This window comes from Anoplopoma fimbria, chromosome 24 (genome assembly GCF_027596085.1).
Source record: "Anoplopoma fimbria isolate UVic2021 breed Golden Eagle Sablefish chromosome 24, Afim_UVic_2022, whole genome shotgun sequence".
NCBI classification, from domain to species: Eukaryota; Metazoa; Chordata; class Actinopteri; order Perciformes; family Anoplopomatidae; genus Anoplopoma; species Anoplopoma fimbria.
The window spans coordinates 17522443-17543728 of NC_072472.1; the positions used below are offsets into that span (position 1 = coordinate 17522443).

Genomic DNA, 21286 nt, shown 5'->3' on the forward strand with positions numbered 1-21286 from the left:
TCACAACCACTCGCTGACTTTGGATGGGAGGAGGAGGGGTGGGAGGAGGAGAAGGAGGAGGAGGAGGAGGAGGAGGAGGAGGAGGAGGAAGGGGGGGGTTTGGTGAGGACTGTGGGAAAGGAGCGTGCCATCAGAGGCAGAAGAGGAATCTCCGTCTGTCTGTGTCCATGTCTCTGCTCTGTTCCTGGCTTCATCCCTACAAAGACGGCCGATGTCCCGCCTGCTGTTCTACCTCTGGATTTAAGTCGGCTGGATTACCGCTCGGACTCTCAGCTCATTATTCCATGCCGCCACATTTAAATGGGAGGCAAAGTTGGACCTCCGTGGACTACACGTATGGTGACAAACAGTTTGATTCTTCTCGCGCTTTTAACAGCTTCCTAGCATTCAAAATGACTTCACTTTTCTTCAGTAAAAGCGTTTTTATATGTAAAATAATTTGAGCTCCTTCCCTTCGGTGTTGTCTAGTCAAAGTAGGTTAGTTATTTTACAATATTCATTTTTTGAACTTGGCATTTGGGGTGTATTTTAATGTGCAAGATGAGTGGGGAAGAGGGGTAGAAATATGTCTCCGTTGTGACCTTCTTTTGAAAGTTCGTCATTCTAACCTTGGTCTCTCTGTTATTTTTAAAACTGAAAATGTGACTGTGGCACTTTTTTTGTGTGCTCTGTTAGGGTCATATTTTTATTTTTGGTCAGAGTGGAGGCTTTGCAATGGACTGCAGGTGAACTTGCAACTCATCCAGTTCTTCACTCTCCAAGGGAACCCTCAAACTAAACTCTTCCCTGTTAACCCACTTAAACGGCCCGATCTCCCCTGTGGGGGATTCTCTAAACCGTCTGTCCTACTCTAGTTTTTTGGAGGAAAGCAAACGACAAACCAGCAAGGGGGATACTGGGAACCAAGAGACCCCCCTCCCAAAAGGTGAGAGGGGGGGAAGATGGCAGCTCTAGCCAGCTCTCTCATTAGACAGAAACGGGCGGTCAAGGAAGACCCAGCCAACCGACCGGTAGCAAACAAGCGCAAGCCCTGTCCTAAGAGCAACAAGTCCTTGTGCCAGAAACAGATCCTGGTCCTGATCTCCAAAGTACGACTATGCGGTGGTCGAAAAAGTCGAAACGAGAAAAGACCAGGTGAGTCACTGCTATTGTTTTCATCTTTCTCTGCCTGTTCTTTTTCTCGATCATATGTTGGCATATTTGGCTTTTGCCATATCATTCAGTTTTTATTTCCTATTCATTTGAAACCGCCGATCTACATTGTATAAAAATACAATTAGGAACAACAAATCACCAAGCATTACAGCCAGTTTTTATGCACAAACAATCTGTTTACTATAGATTCACAGTTATAAGTGATATCAATTTAATATCTGTTAAAGATAAAGCCTAAAAGTTTCACAGTATCAGTTGTTTTCATGGCAGCCACCTCTTGCAGCTTTACCTGTTTGATACACTGACCAATGGGAGCTGCTGCACTCTGAAGAGTAAAAATAAAACAAGTCGTTGAATAAATGTAAAACCCAGCTGAAAAGGCTTTCCATGACATATAAATGTGCAGGGACATGCAGGAACAATAAATTGTGAAATTTGCTAAAAACATTCCGTGCATGAAGTATAATTTATCTGCCGTCGTTCAGGTTGTACAATGAGCAACGTCAGATTAGAGGTATTGCCTAATTTTGTTGGTATACTAGTGCCAATGCCAATGTATTCTGCTCTTGTGAATTTGTTCTTCAATAGCCAATGCTGCTTAAACGTGGTGAACGCTTTGCCTATGTTATTGTCTCATTGAATGAACACTTATATTGCAATTACGCGCACCAATACCTCAGCCTGTTACATTATTTTCTAACTTTGATAATGCAAATTGAGTAAAGGAAGTCGAGAGCCAGAAACGGAGACAGCTCGCCTTCAGAGTGAAAGTTGCGTTTTTTCAAATGTGTTTGCTCGAGCAATCAATTTAAGGAGAGCATAATTAAATAAATAACCAAATAGGGTTGATGAACATAATATATAACTGGAAGTCATTTCTGCCACTTTCCCACAACTGGTCCTGAATAAATACGCAATTGGGCGAACAATGGAACTATCTGAAATTAATTATCAATTTATTCATTTAATAAAACTTCTTAAACTATTTGGGTGAATGTTCCATGCTAAAGTGTAGAGACGTGTGATGAGTCTGACTGTTGAATGACTTGATTTCCCTTGAACTTTGATTTCATGCTGGCTCTGTTAACGCCACTAAGTTTATTAACTGTTCACACTTTTAACTATTCTACATAAAATAAAATAAAATAAAATAAAAATTATAGTTATTTATAGAGTACAACCTTAACAACACTTGTCCCCATATAAAAGGAATGGAAACAAACATATTTGAGGATTGTTTCGTAGACTTTATTTAAGTCTCCTACAGGGTGCACATGTGTGCAATAAATATTATCATTGCCGCTTCCTTGTTAAATATGTAATTTAACAAGGGAGTGGTAATAATAATGATTAGTAGTGCTTAATTATAGATGACAAATGAGCCTGAAATTAAGTTAAGAAGGAGCTGATTGGCTGGCCTGAAATCCATGTTAAAATAATGCCAACTGGCAGCAGGCATAGGTAAAAAAAAGTCTGTATTTTCTTAAAATTAAAGCAAATTCAAAACATGTTTTATATATTATTACTAATCTTAATACATTTTGTTATACAGGCCCGTGTTGTGAGCAGAATATACATGTGCACCATGTAGGAGACTGTCATATTGAAAGGCTATCTATATAAAGTCTACTAAATGTTCAACTAATGATTGTTTCAATTCCTTTCACATAAGGACAAGTGTTGCTACGATATCAGTCTATAAATAACAATAGACAAATTTTGTTTGATACAGGCCAGAGGATTTTCCTGCAAAATTATTTGTACATATTTATTTATTTTATTTTATGTAGAATAGCTAAAAGTGTGAACAGTAAATAAGCTTGAAAGATCTTGCAAAGAATAGCTTAGTAACGTTATTTTAATGAAAAAAGAGCCAGCATTAAATCAAAGTTCAAAGTAAATCAACTTTTTCTACAGTCAGACTCATCACACGTCTTAACACTCACCTAAATAGTTTGAGAAGCCTTTATAGAATATATAAATTGATAATTGAATGAATCATTAATAACAGATAATTCCATAGTTCGCCTATTGGTGAATAATTTAGCTCTCCTTAAATTGATTGCGAAAACGCACAACTTTTACTTTGAAGGCGAAATGTCTCTGTTTCCAGTTCTCGACTTCCTTTACTCAATTAATGTAACAAGCTGATGTAGTTGTTTGCAGAATTGCATTGCAAGTTTTCATTCAATGCAGTAATAATACAGGGAAAGCATTATCCACGTTTAAGCAGCATCGGCTAACATAGAACGAACTCCCACGTATCAGACTTCATTTGCATTGGTACAAGTAGACCAATGAAATTAGGAAATACCCCTAATCTGACATTGTTCATCATTCAACCTGAACAATGGCGAATAAATTATACCTCATGCACGAACCAAAAACTATCACTGCAGTATTATGCAGTCTAAATTCTCTCTCCAGATGTATGTGCATCTGCAGATTGTGGAATTCAAGGCAAATCTTGCAGACATTTCAGAAACCAATTCCCATGTTCACATGATTGCATATATTTCACAACAAACAGATGTTAAAAAAAAATGTTAACAGATGAGCACAACTACTGCCATGCTTACTAGTTTGAGAAGATATTAAGATTACTGTTATGAATGTATTAATTAAACTTGTGCAGCATCCAGTAAGTGACACACACAAACACCACAAATGTGGGCGGAAGAAGAAAATCCATTAGTCGATTATTTAGATTTAGATTTGGAAATTGATTATGAAAGTTAGGATATATCATAAATCAATGCATGTTGTTTGGATGAATCAACTCCTTGTTTAGGTATGGTTTGGTTATTAGCTCTGGCGTCTAAAATAATACATGTAAAGGCAGTTCTGTTGGACTGGGCTACCTTGCAGTGGCAAATCACTTCCATGTATTTAAACCTTTCAAAGTTAAATCAACAGTAGTGGGTAACTGTGTCAGGTTCTCTGATGTACTTTCTCTTTGAAAATACAACTTAGACAGAGATTTATGTGATGTGTTGCCAACTCTTCTCTCTTGTCAATGAAAAAGACAAATGTGCCACAAATCAAATTAGCACAATTAAAAGTATAAAATCCCCTTGATATTGTGCTTGTGGCTGCAGTGTGTTGTTATTTCTCGTTACATATTACTATTCATAAATGACTGAATGTCTTGCTATGTTTCACATTTAATGTAAAGTAAACATTTTTGTTTATTTCTTAATTTGCAAGCCCCTGTGCATTAATTTCCTTCTTTTCCCCAAAATGTACTATTGCATTATTTCAGGAGAGAGAGTAACGTGATTTCTTCATTCAGTGTTCTTTAGACCTTTGGTGTGACTGGCAACCTGTTAAATTATTTAATTCACGACTGAGAAATGTTTTGCCTTTTTTCATGCACAATTAGTAAATATAGTATAGCATATGCTTAAGTTAAATTATGCATATTAAAGAAATGTCGCTGAACAAACATCCTTCATAAAGACGCCACATACTTTCATGGCTGATTGAGGAAGAAACTGATCATTTAAAGAGTCCGTCCCCCCCCCCACACCCCTTGCCCCGGAGCTAAAGACTGCATCTAAGCATACTGAACGTGAGAATGATGAGCGATGAGCAGAGCTTTGTACTTGATGAAATAAGAGTCCTCATTTCATTCTTCATTCTGTTCACATATGGTTACTATGCTTCAAACAGCATTGTAATTCAAACACTTTGATGTCCACCGTATGGGCAAAAGACTAAGGTACTATAGATAAGATACTGTGCAATATTTATTGTGAGAATTATAGAAAGCTTCACCTGAAATGTGTGTGGAGATTAATTAAGTCCTGCTTATTTAGTGACATTTGTGGTATAGTTAGATAAAAGACGTGTGAAAAAATCTTGTTGGTAGCTCTAAACCCCTTATTGTCAGACTTTGCAAATGTGACATAACAATGATAACATCCTGTAATAATACAGCTTTGTCTCTTAAACAAAGTGTATTAGAACCATTATTTTGCATCTGTCCTGTGGAGCCTGGACAATCCCTATTTTATGAAACTGGCTTTAAGTTGTTTATATAATAATACCAGATGTTCGTCTGCTGTTGTGGTGGCGTAGGAGCTGATTGTGGAGTTGAATGTAAAGGCTTTACACTCCCATAACGTCACAGTTACTATACTACAGTTTCATGAGATCATCATTAATTCCTGCCTGGCCTTAAGCCTTTATTTCAGGATTTTTTTTTAACTAAAATGTGTTTGTATTTTTTGATATCAGGTCTTTAAAGCTGTATGAAATGCTCAAAATAGCATGGCAAGGTGCTCACAATGACAATGTTGATCTGCTGATGTTTAACAGGCATAATGTTTACCATGTTCATCATTTCTCTTTAGCATGCTAGCATAAAAACATTTGCTAATCGGCACTGCCAAGGATGTACTTTTTGTACAAGGATGGGAATGTCATTAATTCAGCAGATCATGAAATAAAGTATAGACAAATTGAAACTTTAAACTCATGATGGCACTAGATGAACACCAACGTTATTAAAATATATCTTCTGGGCAGCATGGATATTCTGTCAAATTTCAGGCCAATCCATACAATAGTTGTCCAGAATTTTCACTAAAATCAAAAAATGTTGGTGGTGGTGCTAGTGGTGAGGTAAGTGTCACCAAAGTCATTAGGATTCATCCTCTGGGTACCATGAAAGTACGCAGTTGGTTACTTGCTCCAAATATACTAACCTTATAGACCTGTAGATGTTCTGTTAATGGTGCTATACAGGCCAAGATGGTAATTCCTATCACAATTTAAACAGTCAATGAGTGTTACTCTTCTTGTTTCAAATTGAGAGGAACAAGAAATCTGCCTAGACCCTTTTACAGTATTGCCTGAAAGACATTGGGACTTTGCTATACATACTTTAAAAGTCTGAAAAAGGCTTAGAGATTAGAAATAATTCTTACACATTTAGGCATCACAAGTGCATAACTGTTGTAACAAATGCAACATAATAGTTTGTCATTTGCACACAGCTTGTTAATACCTTGTTAACACATGTTACACATTTTCTCAACACAGCACAGCCATAACAGGATTCTGTAGTTTCTCCCCCAGCTGTGTTTTTATTTTTTTGTAACAGGAGAAGTTCTTCTCAGCTGTCATATTAGCATCACACCAGCACACTCAAGCTATATTTACTACTGCCATAAAGCAACGGTCTAGTGAAATGATAGGGAAGGACATAAACCCTGCTGCTTATACATGTGGTTAGCACAACGCTCACACTTGATGAGATCCATGAAAAACCACCTCTGAACCTCTATAGGTGTCCTGTACAGTCCCTTACTATACAAGGAACCCCCTTTAAGGTGTGGCCTGACCAATGAAAAAACTCTCACCGTCAGTGATCTGCACCGCTGCCCTCTTTTCAGATCAATTCAGCTCATTAATGAATAGCGATTAATCAATAATCGCTCCGTTAGTTTGTTCAAGGTGGAATCTGACTTGAAAAGGGTGGGATATCGAGCTGCTTGCTCCTGTGTTTCACCTTTAGTACCGTTCTCTAAGTTAGATCAAACGAGCACAAAACCTAAGCACAAACATGTTTGCATGGAAATTACATTTGAATTAGCGATGCAGCAATTGCAATTTTCTAGGCCGATTCTGATTTCCGTTTTTTCCAAAGTCTGACTTGATATTCCCAAGTTTTGGAACAACGATATTTGACAGCAAGACTAACTTTTTTCACCACTGTCCCGAAAAATAATTTTTGTCCTTTATTTTGTTATTGTCATCTATAATGTTTATTTGCATTAAACAAACAATTCAAATGATGGGTAAATAAATTGTAATTGTATCTCAATTTTGACAACGTTACTAGCTCTCATTATGTATTATAAGATGCTTAGAGCTGGTGTTAGGAAGTTAAACAGGTCATAAATACCTCTCTATTATCTATTTTGTATTGCTTCAAAAACACCTCCTTCAAACAACTTCATATAAGTTTCTTGCCAAAAACTCACTTCACAAGATTACATTTGAACACGTCATAGCATTATTATTTACCTTTGCTCAACAGTCAGTCTTACTGTGCAGAGCTTGAACGCATCATAATGCAAGTCTATGGAACCTCCGTTAACGTTAGCTGTCCAAATGTTTTTTAAGGTTGTTCCTTCACTGCTTATTTTAGACTTTGTTGTGTTGTGACAAATTGCAAGCTTTTAACTCTTTTCACTCACACTGAAGAACTTCCACACCGACAACATTTTGTATGTGCGGGTGTTTGGCTGTGCCATTACTATCAGTGCAGCTGTGTGCCAACGCATAACCATGGCACATGTATGTAAATGTAACCGGCTCTAATCTGCTGAATATTGGCTAGCTATCGATCGATGCGTCTCTATTCTAAATGTAAAATTAGCCAGATATGTGCCACAAAGAAAGAATCCGTAGACTTTGGTAGAAGGGATATGTCAATAGACTTAGCAGTATTACCACAGAAATACAAATATGCATTTAAAATAGCATCACTATCAGCTGAGTCATTAGAAACGAACGCATGCAAATATAGTGCAGACCTAGACATCTTGTAGAATCGTGTGGACTGTTTGGCCTGGAGGTGCACTGTAGTATGTTGTAGGTGTAAGCATCAGAGGGGCCAGTCGGCGGTTGGAGCACAAATGTAGGCCCCGGTTGGTGAGCGGCAGACCGGGTTACAAGGGGAGATATCCAGCAGAGGATAGCATTAAGCTGACCCCAAGAGACCGGGGCTGCAAACTCGCTTACTCAACAACACCTGATCAGACAATGCAGTGTTAGGTAGCTTCTCATCAGAACTTTACTGACTGTGACAGGGGTCAGAGAGAGAGAGAGATGGAGAGGGAGGTTGTGACAGAGAGGGAGGGCCAGTGTGCGGAGGTAAACAAAGGTTTAAACAGAAAAGTATTACTGATGTCAGAGAAAGAAACTGTATCAAAAGGTGGAGGATGGTGGGAATGATGGGGGTGGACATGGATAAAGAGGTAATCAGAAATACAGGAAGAGAAGTAGAGAGAGAGAGAGCAGTGGAGATTAAAGGGAGGAGAATTGCTGTGAATCAGGCTCTCCCCGAGGCAGCATGTGGAAAACATGAGATGGGAAGCCATGGGGCTGGATATGAACTGTCACGGCAAAGCCTCATACATGAAGTACTTGTTTAATTATCTGTATATAAAGTAGGTTCCTTGTAATTGAAAGCTAAGCATTTTTCTTCTATTTATTGAATGTCGCAGGTGTTTTAGTTGGTTAATTTTGTGGGGATGGGTTGGTGACTGGTGGAGAGCCCTGTCTCCTGGAAATAACGTTTGTATGCTACTTATTTGTAATGCCAGATACGTTTTGAGTGTTTTTTTTAGCAGAGGCAGTCCTATGTTCACATACCACACGTATGTCGTAGGGAAGAAGTGGTCATGGGAAGCGAAAGACTTTTCATCTCGTCTCCCGTGTGTAGTTAGGTTAAACATGTATGCATGGAAATTACATTTGAATTAGCGATGCAGCAATTGCAATTTTCTAGGCCGATTCTGATTTCCGTTTTTTCCAAAGTCTGACTTGATATTCCCAAGTTTTGGAACAACGATATTTGACAGCAAGACTAACTTTTTTCACCACTGTCCCGTAAAATAATTTTTGTCCTTTATTTTGTTATTGTCATCTATAATGTTTATTTGCATTAAACAAACAATTCAAATGATGGGTAAATAAATTGTAATTGTATCTCAATTTTGACAATGTTACTAGCTCTCATTATGTATTATAAGATGCTTAGAGCTGGTGTTAGGAAGTTAAACAGGTCATAAATACCTCTCTATTATCTATTTTGTATTGCTTCAAAAACACCTCCTTCAAACAACTTCATATAAGTTTCTTGCCAAAAACTCACTTCACAAGATGACTTAATGTTATAGATTAGTATTTAAACTATGAACGTTTTTAGGGGCTTTAAGGAAACAATAGCACTTAAGGGAAAACAACCTTTATTTTAAAAGATCCCTGACTACCAAAATAAAACCATCAAAAAAAATGTAAAAGAATTTGAAGATACTTTCATCTACTTGTTAGATATGTTCCTTAATAACGTATGGTTATATATCGGTGTACTGTCATCAGATCTTCATGCTACAATTATGTCTGAAAAAGTTTTCATGACATTTTATCATTAGTGCGTAGTTATTTTATATTTATCCGTCTTAAACTTAAGAACTACCAACCTGTGTGTTAAAGTTGAACAAAGCTGCATCATCACTGTTCAGTTTGCTAGATTCGATTAGATCCATGTAATTGCGTGTAAAATAATTTTACTGTAATTTTACTTATCTCTTAGAGCATATGAAACCATTTATCTTTTCATACATGTTCTGATGTCTATCGGATGTCTATAGCTGTAAAAGAATGACAAAAGAAAACAACAGACAACTAATATTAACACGTTTTGTTCCTCCAATTGGAAAAATCAATCCAGACAAGAAAAAATCATGAATTAAATTTAAGTGAGTGGAATTTTTTGGTTACTTAGCAAAGTTTATAAGCCACCTGCTTTTCAGCATGGTATATACTGTAGTAAAAACTGGTATACAGGCACCTCTATGTTCTGAACTTACCAACAAAACTGAGTAAAAGTGTCATGACACTGTTTAGGCCTAACGATACCCAGCCCCAATCAAATTTTGAGAGATTCACAAGAAACAACAGCTTTCTGTCTGTTTGTATCTAGACTAGACAAACAAAAGATTAGTGGGTGATTGCCGTTGAGGTCATCCGATTTCTGGGGATTTTCAGCTTTGAGCTGATTCATCAGAGGGAACTTAAATACAGTATCTGGTCCTAATGGCGTCAATTGAGGGGAAAGGGGGAGACAGCTGTTGCGTAGAAGTAGGTGGTTGGTTAATCCCTTAAACTTTCTCCAAGACGCACACTTCAGATTAAACCACACTGAAACAACAAACTTTTAAATTCTAATCTTCTAGCTTGTCCTATATAAAGCACAATCCATTAGAGATTAAGGGATTTATTTATGTATTTCTTTTCATTTTGAAGGTTTATCTAACTTTATGTCTCTGGGTTGCAGATGTCCTTTAGACTCTCAGAAAATTGTCAATGGACATGAAGGGATCAGAGGGATCAGTGACTTTTTCTATGAGTATTATTGCAGTTAGAGTTTAGAGTTGGCTTGGGAAAAGATATTGAGCTGCTGAGAGGCCGTTGACAATGGCCTTAAGTCTTACTCAAAGTGAGGAGGCGGACAGATGTGTGTACAAAGAACACCCTTTTGTTTCCTCGTCCTGAGGATACCACCTTAACCTCCCACACACACACCTGCTAAATTTAATCTGTGGCTGCTTTGATTAAAGCTGACAAGGACAGATTGAATTTACCTCTAACAAGAGAAAGACAGTGAGGATGGAGGACACCTATAGAGGTAATGATGAGAAGACAAGGAGAAGGAGAGAGGATGTGAGAGGAGGAGGGGCACGAATGGGAGATGTACTGCAAGAGAAACAGCAAGTCCTCTGATAAAATACCAAAAAGATGTGTCTGTTTCTACACATGTACAGACAGTATTGACCCATTTAATCACACACTTTTCCCAGACATGAAAATATAGAAATCATGTGTCATTAGTAACTCTTTTAAAGTAACATTTTTTTTTTTTTTTTTTTTCATGGAAAAGTAGGTGGGAAAGTTCTCTGGTTGTACACAATTGTGAGTGGTGGAATAATGTGTAGACATTTATAGACCAAATTAATATATTTTTCCTGGTATGCAGTCAGAAATTCTTATACACCCCAGCTCAATTTTTAACACACTGTCTTACTTAAATTCTTACAGAATTGAAGTAATTTAAGCAAACATAGATTTTCTTTTACATTTACTTGTGATGACCTTTAGCGCTCAGAATCGTTAATAGTAGAGCACCACTCGCAGGAGGATGTCGATAGAATGGAGAAAAGAGAGTACTCGAGACTGACACCAGACCAGCCTACACACCACTGACCAACTCCCAAGTGCCGGGTGCATCTCTCGGATGCCCCGAATGCAGCACCTGCAGCTGCCTCTACTCCATAACATCAAAAAATCATCCAGCTGCCAGAAAACTGGTGGAGAACAGCACATTCATTTCTGAGCGCTTTAAAATGTAGACCTTTATACCAATGAGCCATTTGGTTGCGCTGCCCCACTACTAAGTAAAAAAAAAACAGCTCACTACTCCTGTAAACCTACTGTGTTTGATGGAATGTCTAGTTTTTGCTTTGCTCCCTGACATGCACATTTGCATATTCGTACTGTACATTCATTTCTTCAAGCCTACTTATGTGCCTGCTTCTTCGTGCATCTGCATGATTAGATGCTGTTGTGTGAGTATCGAAACTGTGTCAGCCAAACTCAGAAAGCGTTTTGCTGAAATTCAATGGATTCCCTCCTCCCATGGAGAGCTGCTCTGCAGAGTCTCTACTCATGGCTTACTTCTTCTTCATCTTCTGCGTGGGAAAAGCGCACCGTGTAAGGACTATATCAAAGTGTTTCAGCGAGCAAATCAATGCAGGTTCAAACTCTGAATGCTTTGTTGTCATTCACTGTGCTGTTTAGCTCGGTGGTTTGTTTACTTGCGTGATCATCACACGATCTGACAGAGGTCTGGACCCCTGTGGGAGTGCAGAGGAATGTTTGTGTTTGTTCTGCATATATTAAAGTGCTATTTGTGTCCTTGCCGGTGGGCCCGTGGGGAAAAAGGACAGGTGGGGTGCTTTGGGGAGCTGTTAGACTCGGTGGTCCTGCGAGGCGAGTAAGTGGGAGATCTTAACCTGAAGAAATCAAATTTGGTGCTATGATGTTATTGATGAAGCTGTGAGGCTGCAGTGTGCAGCTGTACCACATCGCACTGTACCGCCCCGTGCTGAGCAAGTTGTCAAGTGTCACTGATATGTACCTGTCATAATGCTAATAAAGCACATATGTGAATATTGAATGTGTCAGGGAAGCAGTGCTTGTCCTATCTGCCTCTGCTCGTGTTTGACACGCTCTTGACAGCGTCATTAATAAGCGGCAATAACTCTGTCTTGTGTGAACTGCTGTCATTGTCACATGAAGTGATTTATGGAGCCTTAAATGTATATTCAGAGGCCATCATCCGGCTATCCCTCTTCTTCCTCCTCTACAGCATCCTTTCTCAGCCTGCCTCCAACTCTCTACTCTCCCTGCTCCTCACGTCTGCTTGACGCAATCTGTATCCATCACTGCCCTTCTCTGGTGCTCTTGCTCCCATCCTTCCCTCTTTTATTTCTGGGAAATCGTAGAGCGTCCCTCGGTCTTGCCTCTATGTTGTTAACTAGCTTTCACGACTTCCTTCCTCCCTTGCTCCTCTCCCTCTCTATCTTCCCACAAGGTTGATAATTACAGTACTAGCAGCACTGTAGCTCATGGCCCTGATTAGAAAATAAAAATAAAAAAGGAGGAACCTTGTTCTCCTTTTATTAGAAGAAGAATCAAACACTACACAACAGACAGACTCCCTCTTTAGTGCATACACGCGGTACACATGCAGATGTATGCATGCAGACGCACATGTACTGCGTGCATGCATACATACACAAAGTGAGAGGTGTAGCGAGAGCAGCTGCAAGTGAGAAAGCTTGATGAGAAGGGAGGGTAGAGTTAGGGAGTCCTGAAAATATACGGCTAGGAAAACCCCTGTTGTTTGGTTCTGTCAGAGCAGAAGAAGAAGAAGAAGAAATGCCCTTGGCCGCTCAGTCATGCAGGCCCCGAGTAATTACCTCCAACCTTATCAAGAGGAGCCCGGCTACAGGGAGATCAGCAAGCGACATACCGAGGTCATATCAAGCCAGATAAATACATTAGTGTAATGATAACCCACACCGAGCCATACACTGCGCTGATTAGCGATACACCTCAACCACTGCTTCTTCCTCGGAGCAATTACATCGCGGCGAAGGGGTTTAAGTGTCCTTGATGGCAGCCGTGATGCATGAAGTGATTACCTTGGGTTCTTATGTGCATTGACCTCATTTATACAGACACACACATAATTGCTGTGCGAAATGGTTATACTGTAACACCAGGCTCCAGTCTCCCCCAGGTGATTTTCACAATGATTATCAGTGCTGAATGTAAATTGATGAGGGGGCATCCCTGTGTAGACCGGTTACTGCCGGGCTTAGAGGAAAAACCAAATTTAATAAACAAAGTGCTCTAATGACTATAATCTCTTTTGCTTTTCTAAACTTGGACCGCCTACTTGATCATTTGTTAACCTCTGCCTGAAAGTTGCAAATTAAATATTCCTCTAAAAAATAACCAAAACAATCAGAAAATGTCTCTGTCAACTGGGAAATAAATCACACTTATGCATAAACGATGTGAAGTTCAATCAAAGGTGTACGTACAGTAAAACTTTTGCTAACAAATGAAAAACAAACGCCAAAATAAGAAATTGCTTGTCACTTAAACAGTTACATGGAACCAAATTACCAGCCTTGGTTAAACTTTCTGCAAAGATGGTCAACCGGACATGAGCCGACGCAGAATCGTGACGTGGAAACTTTTGGATCTTTATCCTCCTGCGGCGTTCTCCTCTCGGCAAACGCACATTCTCAAAGCTCCTCAAAGTTGTCCATTATCTCAGCCCATCAGCATCCTTGTAGTTAGAAAATGTTTGTTGTGCACAGAGAGGTAAAAACCTGCGCTACGAAACCCCCACATAGGGCCCTGGGTGATGTTGTGACGTCACTTTGGCTTCGCAGACACTCGCGACCCTTTGACCTACAGTGCTCGTACAGTATCTTTTAAAGGCACTCTCTCTACACGCTTGCTTTTCCGCTTGTCAACTGCAAGTCATATTTTGTGCCGAGAGGTCACTTGGAAATGGGCCTGCTGATGAGTCAACATGTTGTCGGTTGCGCTGACAACATCTGCGTGCTGATGTACATAAACAGACAGGGAGCTCTATTTGACCCACACTCTACTGACCTGGATCAGTGAGTGTTTTTCTGTCACTCAAGCCCACACGTGTCCCGGGAGTGATGAATGACGTCCCACACCTCCTCTCTGCGGGAAATACCCAGGACTGTCGAGGCTGCAGGTTGTGTTTCTGGCATAGCTAGTGAAAGTTCTGCGAGGCAGATGTATGTGTGCTCACCCCTGAAATAAGATAAGATAATGTGCAGCCCCTGCTGTTATTTTAACTATAGAACAGGGATGCACCATAGAGTGGATGACTCACACTATAACATATAGGATACAAATGGAGAGCAGTTTTTGTGTTGATTCATGTACTGTATGGTCATGATCAAAATGTATTACTTTGCTCACAGGGGGAAAGTTAACATGAGTTGGGAATCTAGGCCTGTTCTTCTGTGTTGAAGTTAAACATCCCATCCTAAATCCTGAAAGGAATTATTTAATTTCCCACCACACTTACAATGTCAAACCACTCCCTTTGTGATTATGAGTCCTTAGATGTATTATCTCAATTAAAAAAATATAAATAAATAAAAAAGTACTGTCGTGAACATAGCTTCATTTTCAACCCCTCAGGTGAACTTCATTCTCACATTGTTGGGTCACTCTTCTGATGAGACACACACTGTTTAACACTAGAGATGAAACCAATAAAATCTGTAAATATGCAACTATTTAGGTAAACGGTAAATCGTTTGCAGACTATTTTCTTTCGAAACCCCACATTATTTCAAGCAAAAATGCCAACTGTAAATTGAGCGTTTTTTGAGTTTCAGACGGTTAGATGAGTCTAAAAGTTGGCGATAAGCCATTTGAGTACGACACTTGGACATTTTCTTGGCATTTTCACTATATTCTGACATTTTATAGATAACATAACTAATCGAGAAAGTAGTCTGTAGATATGAAAATAACCTGTAGTTGCAGCAAATACATTTATGTAAAATACTTGCTGACATTAAATAGCATACTAAAAATACTAATACTGATGTAACAATGTGTAAGTAGCATTTAACTTTGGAAACTGGTTGAGGTGGCGCTAGTTTAACTACTTTAGATACAGTTCATCAGTTAGGTCACTGGTAAGGAGTCACAGAATAAACCTGAAGGGTCATGAGATGAGCTGGTGCGTTGGTTACGAAAGATGACAAAACAAAGTTCTATTACATAAATTAGTATTTGTCTTTTGGACTTTTCTTTAACATTTGCATTTGTTGTAAAAATAGGAGAGTTATACCTCTTTGTGTCTTCAACAGTTATTCAAATGGAACTGGAAACCACTCATAGACATCTGAAAAGTGACAACAGGCCTCAACTAGCCACTGATTTAATCCTCAACAAAACATTATATTTAACGTTATACATAGTATTTGTATGTATAATATTTCTCAAGTAAAAGTAACTATTAACTACAGCTGATAGATGATTGTAGCACTTAAATTGTAAAATATTTCTATCTGAAATGTAGTGGATTAGAAGAGGGACGGAGAATTTGAGTACCTCAAAATTGTAATTACTTGTGTACTTACTGCATTATAAGATGCTTCACACCAAACATTAGATTTGTTTGGGTTATGCCATATAAAATATTATTTTACTGAATGCTAAAACATACCCAAATCACTAAACATGACCTTTGAGTCAGTAGCCCTCCAAGTTATCATCACCACTCTGTTTACCCCTGTGGAGCAGTAGTGAGCACATGTGCACAATATGCATCCTTGTGATACAAAGGCAGGCTTTTCGCTCATGTAAACAACTTTGCGTGCTTTGCTAATCCAACCAGAGGTAGACTTCTGTCACAGTGTTTCACTATCTGTCAGTGTACTTCTTCAAAGGATTATGAAGGGGGAAAAAGTTGGCTTGCCTAGTAATGTGGTCTCACTCTCGTTTTAAAATTTAAAGGAGAACCCAGTGATTTTACACATGAACTTCAGTTAAGCCGTCAGGAGGAGGACTGTTAAACACTGCCTGTGAAAGCACTTGTATAATATGTCTTCTGTGGCTCTGGAGGGAGCTTTCTGAAGATAAAAAAAATAAATTGGTTGGACTTGATACTGCAAATTTAAGTTGTAAGGCTCAAAAGAAGTCCAGAATTTATGAAGCAGGGAAGGTATAATGAAAAAAGCTATCCAGTTGCATTATAGTAAATGTAGAATACAATGTCCTTGGTGCTTGAGCCATACTAGGAATTAAATGTCAGCCGTTACTCGGCTTTTGCTTTTATGATTTTGACCAGTCCACTCTCTCTCTCTCTGGTACCCCTTTAAAGTATCCCCTGCAGCAGATTGAAAGACATCATGAAACACATACTATTCAAGTATCCGGTATGACACATTCCACCTTTAAATAAAGAGAATAACAAAGTACACCAAGACTCTTTACTGGGTGTGGTTTATAGAATTCATATGCATTTTCCAACCTTTAACTTCTTCAAGAGACTCTCTGACCTTGGCAGGTGTGTGTTTGTGGTGCGTTTCATGTATACTATTTTACTTTTCGATGAAAGGGGCGTGTTGCTTAGGGGACAATGTGACATGTTTGTTTAGGCCTTGATGTATTCACTCCTAATGCCAACATACTGCAACATTTACGGAAGAACAAGTGCGTGTGTGAGAGTGTGTGTGTGTGTGTGTGTGTGTGTGTGTGTGTGTGTGTGTGTGTGTGTGTGTGTGTGTGTGTGTGTGTGTGTGTGTGTGTGTGTGTGTTTGCACATTATGCAGACACAGATGCTGTCAGGACAGTGAGGGGGGAGCAGTTGGCAGAATACGCATGGGGCTGTAGTGCATCGTTGCTATTTGATGACACTGAGTCAAGTCAGTGTTATGATTATGCACAGTCTTGTTAATTTGCATGATGTTAAAAGCCTTGTTGCTGCACTCAACTACTGGAGCCAGCTACGTGGAAAGAAAAGCAAAACAAAATTTATAGTCGTTTTTTTTTAAGTTTGTTAACTACCCGTAGTCACTTTAACACAATATTGATATCTATTGATCCTGGACCCATTTTATTGTGCTCAATGCAGCAAAGTGTCTTTGTTTTTCCTTAGAAAATCCACTAGTTTTGTCTTCTAGACCCAAAAAATCTTTATAGAAACTATGACGCACCATGGACACTCTGACCCTAAAATTGCCAGACTACCTCCTGTTTACCCCACACATCCACCCTGTTGACTCATCAGCAGGCCCATTTCTAGGTGTCTTCTCCACACAAAATATGACTTACAGTTGACAAGCGAAAAAAGTAAGTGTGTAGAATAAGTGCCTTAAGGGAAGGGGCTTTAAAAGATACTGTATGAGCCACCAAACAACCCGAAGCTTCTTGCTTACTGGCTGAAATTCAAAGTAGTAACAGGGACTTAATTTCACACCTTCACTAATGGCCTTAAAGACTTTGGTTCAGAACTGTTTAAAATGTTAGTGTCACATTAGAATAAGGGATATGAATCTGTGGCAGAGAGGGTGTAAAATTGCCCCAAACACTGTAACTTTTTACAGCCAGTAGCACATCTAGTATTTTTACTACAGAAGTATATCTACAACTACTGCTCTCAGTTGCACACTCTCAGTCTTTTATGCTCCATACCTTCAATAATGCTGACGGTTGTTTGATGTAGTTATATGGCGGGTCTTCCAGGAAATTCTGAAATAAAATCATGATCCTCCTGTGGACCTGGCGTCCTTTCTAAACCGAAATCAGGAATGATTTGTTGATGATTAAATCAGTTACACAGTGGAAGGCCTGAGATGCCCATGCCATCGTTCATTTTCTCCAGCAAATAAGTAGCCAAAGTCAAGAAAGTTAAGTTATATTAATCTATTTTATTTTATTGTTTCTGTGTAGTTGAGCTGCTGAACACTTGATGGGGATCTATTGGTCACCGGCAAATGCCGCTGTGTCTGTTGATCCGAGTAAGACAGAATGTATATTTAACTCCTTCAAACTTTTCTTTCCGCTTACAGTAACACAACAGTAACATTGAAGGTTATATAACCTTATTGACATGAAACTTCAAGTTCTAAATGTCCACAACTTCTTCAACTACTTCATCATTTTACCTCGAAAGCCAAACATGAGTTACCTTTCCTTTGAGTCCAAATGACCACAATGATATAATGAAGGCACACTGACTTCTTGAGCACAACGGTTTATAAAATATGACTTTTTGCCTCAATAGTCCAAAGTTGCAATATTTATAAGGTAATAAGGTGGTAAGAGCAAGAGGTGTTGTAGCATCTCAGAATCTCTTATGCAGCTGCACTAAAACAGGCTTTTATAGTTTTTGCCGGGGAGCTTTCAATGCACTGGATCAGAATTTATTGTGCGTCGGGATGAGAATTTTTGAAGTGAGAGCCAGCTCTGCTAAGTGAAACATTAGTTTTAGTGCCCTTGACACCAAGCATTGGAGTTTTGATTGCAGCTGTATTGCACAAACTATCTATTGAAGTTGTGCCTAAATGTGTTTTTTGCTCGCGCACATACAGCCGTCACTCTTGATGAAATGACAGTGTCATCTCATTCACTCTGTTCCCCTGCCATCCGTCTGCTCACTTCTCTCCTCCCTGATCCTCCCATCTCCCTCTCTTTCTCTCATCTCTCTGTTTTTGCATCTGTGGGGGGACAAGTAATGAACGGCATCCCCTGCCCTGATTGGACGATGTATGATGCTATTAGGTGGGATGAAAGGATGCACAGCTCAAAGGACAATGCAATGGAAAAGGGAATAAAGAAGAAGAAGAAAGTGCACGAGTAGGAGATACTGAAATGTTTTGACAAGCAGCTTTGAAAGAGAGAGAGAGAGAGAGAGAGGGAGTGCTGCAGATGCTTGCATGTAACAATGGGAGTAGGTCACACTTTCACTGATGCCTCAACCCTGGCACACGTCCTATGGGACACAGTCTTACAGATCTCCTCCCTGCATCCTATGCCACTCGCTTGCTTCCTGTGCCAGTCTGAGAAGACAGGCAGATTGCGCAGTGCCCTAGGCCCCTCCCCTGGGGAATGTGTGTGAGGACATGGGCGAGGTTTAGCAGAGGGGGGGGAGCTCCCAGATGGCCCTAAATCCTTCAGAGGCTCCGTCATGAACTGCTCCCTCATCCATGATCCATCTCCGTTTTTAAGGCTGCATCAAAAGGAGACTGGTCAGTTCACCGACTGAGCATTCAGTCGAAGTCGAGGGGAACTACGGGGTTCTCCTCGCTGTTTGGAGTAGTCTTGCCGAGGCGGAGAGGTGCTGCGCTCGGGAGACAACTTAGATTTCCTCAACACAGCGAGAGTGCTTCGCGTAATTGAGGAGGGGCTCTAGTGATGTCTGAGAGCCGCTGCAAAGATTCTGTCTGTTTCTCAAATGAACGCAAAGTAGGCTGCGGGGACTCCACTCATGAAACATTCAATCTCTCTATTCACCCTCGTTTCTCTCCTCCACCACCCAGCCCACTTGATTATACATCTCTTATTTAACAGGAGACCGAAAAACTCTCTCACTTGACTTCATCCTCTGATGACCCCAGCTCTTCCTAAAAATACCACTGGTGGCAAGTGGACTGATGCCTTATCGCTTGTGTTATACATGCAATCTATTCATCAGTTGAATAACAAGCTGCTACCGAATTTAAATTCATTGTATGTTATGCATTCCCAGTGTTAGGTGAATTAGTCCAAAAATATACCTTGGGCAATTCTCTAATTAACTAAGATATTGTTGTAGAACACTGAAACCCTAAACTCTCCTTTTTTAACTTTTTCTATCTTCTAGAGAACATATCTAACAAGTATCATGCAACATAAATAGCTGCATTCATTTCTTTTGTAGGACTGTGAAGTGTTTTAAGGTTGGACAAGTATTCCTCTATTATGTTAATGATATCAGAGATCAATCATAATCTGTTCAGCCAGGCATCGTCCCTCCTGGTAGAACTCCCTAAAGGAGTTAGGCCTTTCAAGAGACTTGATTTCTTAAATGCTTTTGTTATTCAAATACTGGAAATGAAGGAGGAGAAATGTATAACATAAACCCATACTGACACTGTATGATATCTAAAGACTTGTATGTGATGTTTCTAGACCATTTCAACACTATGTGATGGTATGATACGAGTAAAAAGCCATGCTAGCGACTCTATAAGGCTGCACTCAGCGTCAGCATGCTAACATGCTTGCAATGACAATGCTAACATTCTGATGTTTGGCTGGTATAATGTTTAACATTATCACCATCTTAGTTTAGTGTGTTAGCATGCTAACATGCGCTTATAAACACAAAAAAACAACAATTGAGGATAATGGTAATGTCATTACTTCTGTAGCTAGTTATGGGAACATTTGAATTCTGATGATTATGTCACTAGACAGTGGATCACCAAATTCATTAGGATCCATCTCCTGGAGACTATGAATGTCCGTACAAAATTTCAGTGCATCCATCCAATTAAATAAAAAAAAAGGTTTTTAGATATTAAACATTACCATGTTCCAACTTTAAACATTGCACAAAGTAAAACTCCTCTGTGGTTGGTGTTTTTTTTCATATTTGACAAACCCTTTGCTTTTCCAAGTTCAATAAATCAGTGAATGTCGTTTCTGCTCTTAACCTCAGGCGATGGCTAATACCATGATTTTTTTCCTGTGCTCCCTTGCAGAGCCACAGCTGAAAGGCATTGTTACTCGGCTATACAGCCAACATGGATACTACCTGCAGATGCAGCCTGACGGCACCATGGACAGCACGAGGGATGAAAGCAGCTCATTTTGTGAGTGTGTTTGTGTCTGTAGCCGACATGTATGTCTCTGCTTGTGGCCGGGTTGCCTTATTACAAACAAATGATTCACAGAGGATGTATATAGAATGCATGTAACATCTGCAGTTTTAACTATCATTTAGCTCACATTTTGAAAAGCTAATGACCCCATCAGGAGCCAAATCTCAAACTTTGGCGAAAGTTAATGCTGTACTTTCCAAACTGAGCTAAAAAGAATCAGAGCAGGTGTCACACTGTGCTATAGGTCTCTGTGGCTAACGAGTCAAAGCAAAAGTAACGATTTTGTCAGCTCATGTCTAAATTTGTTACAATTTGTACTGTAAGGAACATCCCGTCAAACTGCCAAACTTTTGTAATTTAATGTGCCCATGCTCACATGCAGAAATGCTTGA

At 39.4% G+C, this 21286-nt stretch overlaps 1 protein-coding gene across 2 annotated transcripts in view; it reads left to right on the forward strand.

The window, feature by feature from the left end:
- The first annotated feature begins 941 nt into the window (after window positions 1–941).
- The window catches only part of fgf11b (fibroblast growth factor 11b), a 30476-nt gene continuing 10131 nt past the window's right edge, over window positions 942–21286 (forward strand). Inside the window, exons 1-2 of one of the 2 annotated variants that reach the window (XM_054625385.1) lie at window positions 942–1134; window positions 20775–20885. In XM_054625385.1, coding sequence (XP_054481360.1) covers window positions 942–1134; window positions 20775–20885 — 304 coding nt within the window. Of the gene's footprint in view, window positions 1135–19636; window positions 19668–20774; window positions 20886–21286 lie in introns of those variants that run through there. The other variant, XM_054625386.1, reaches the window with a different exon arrangement.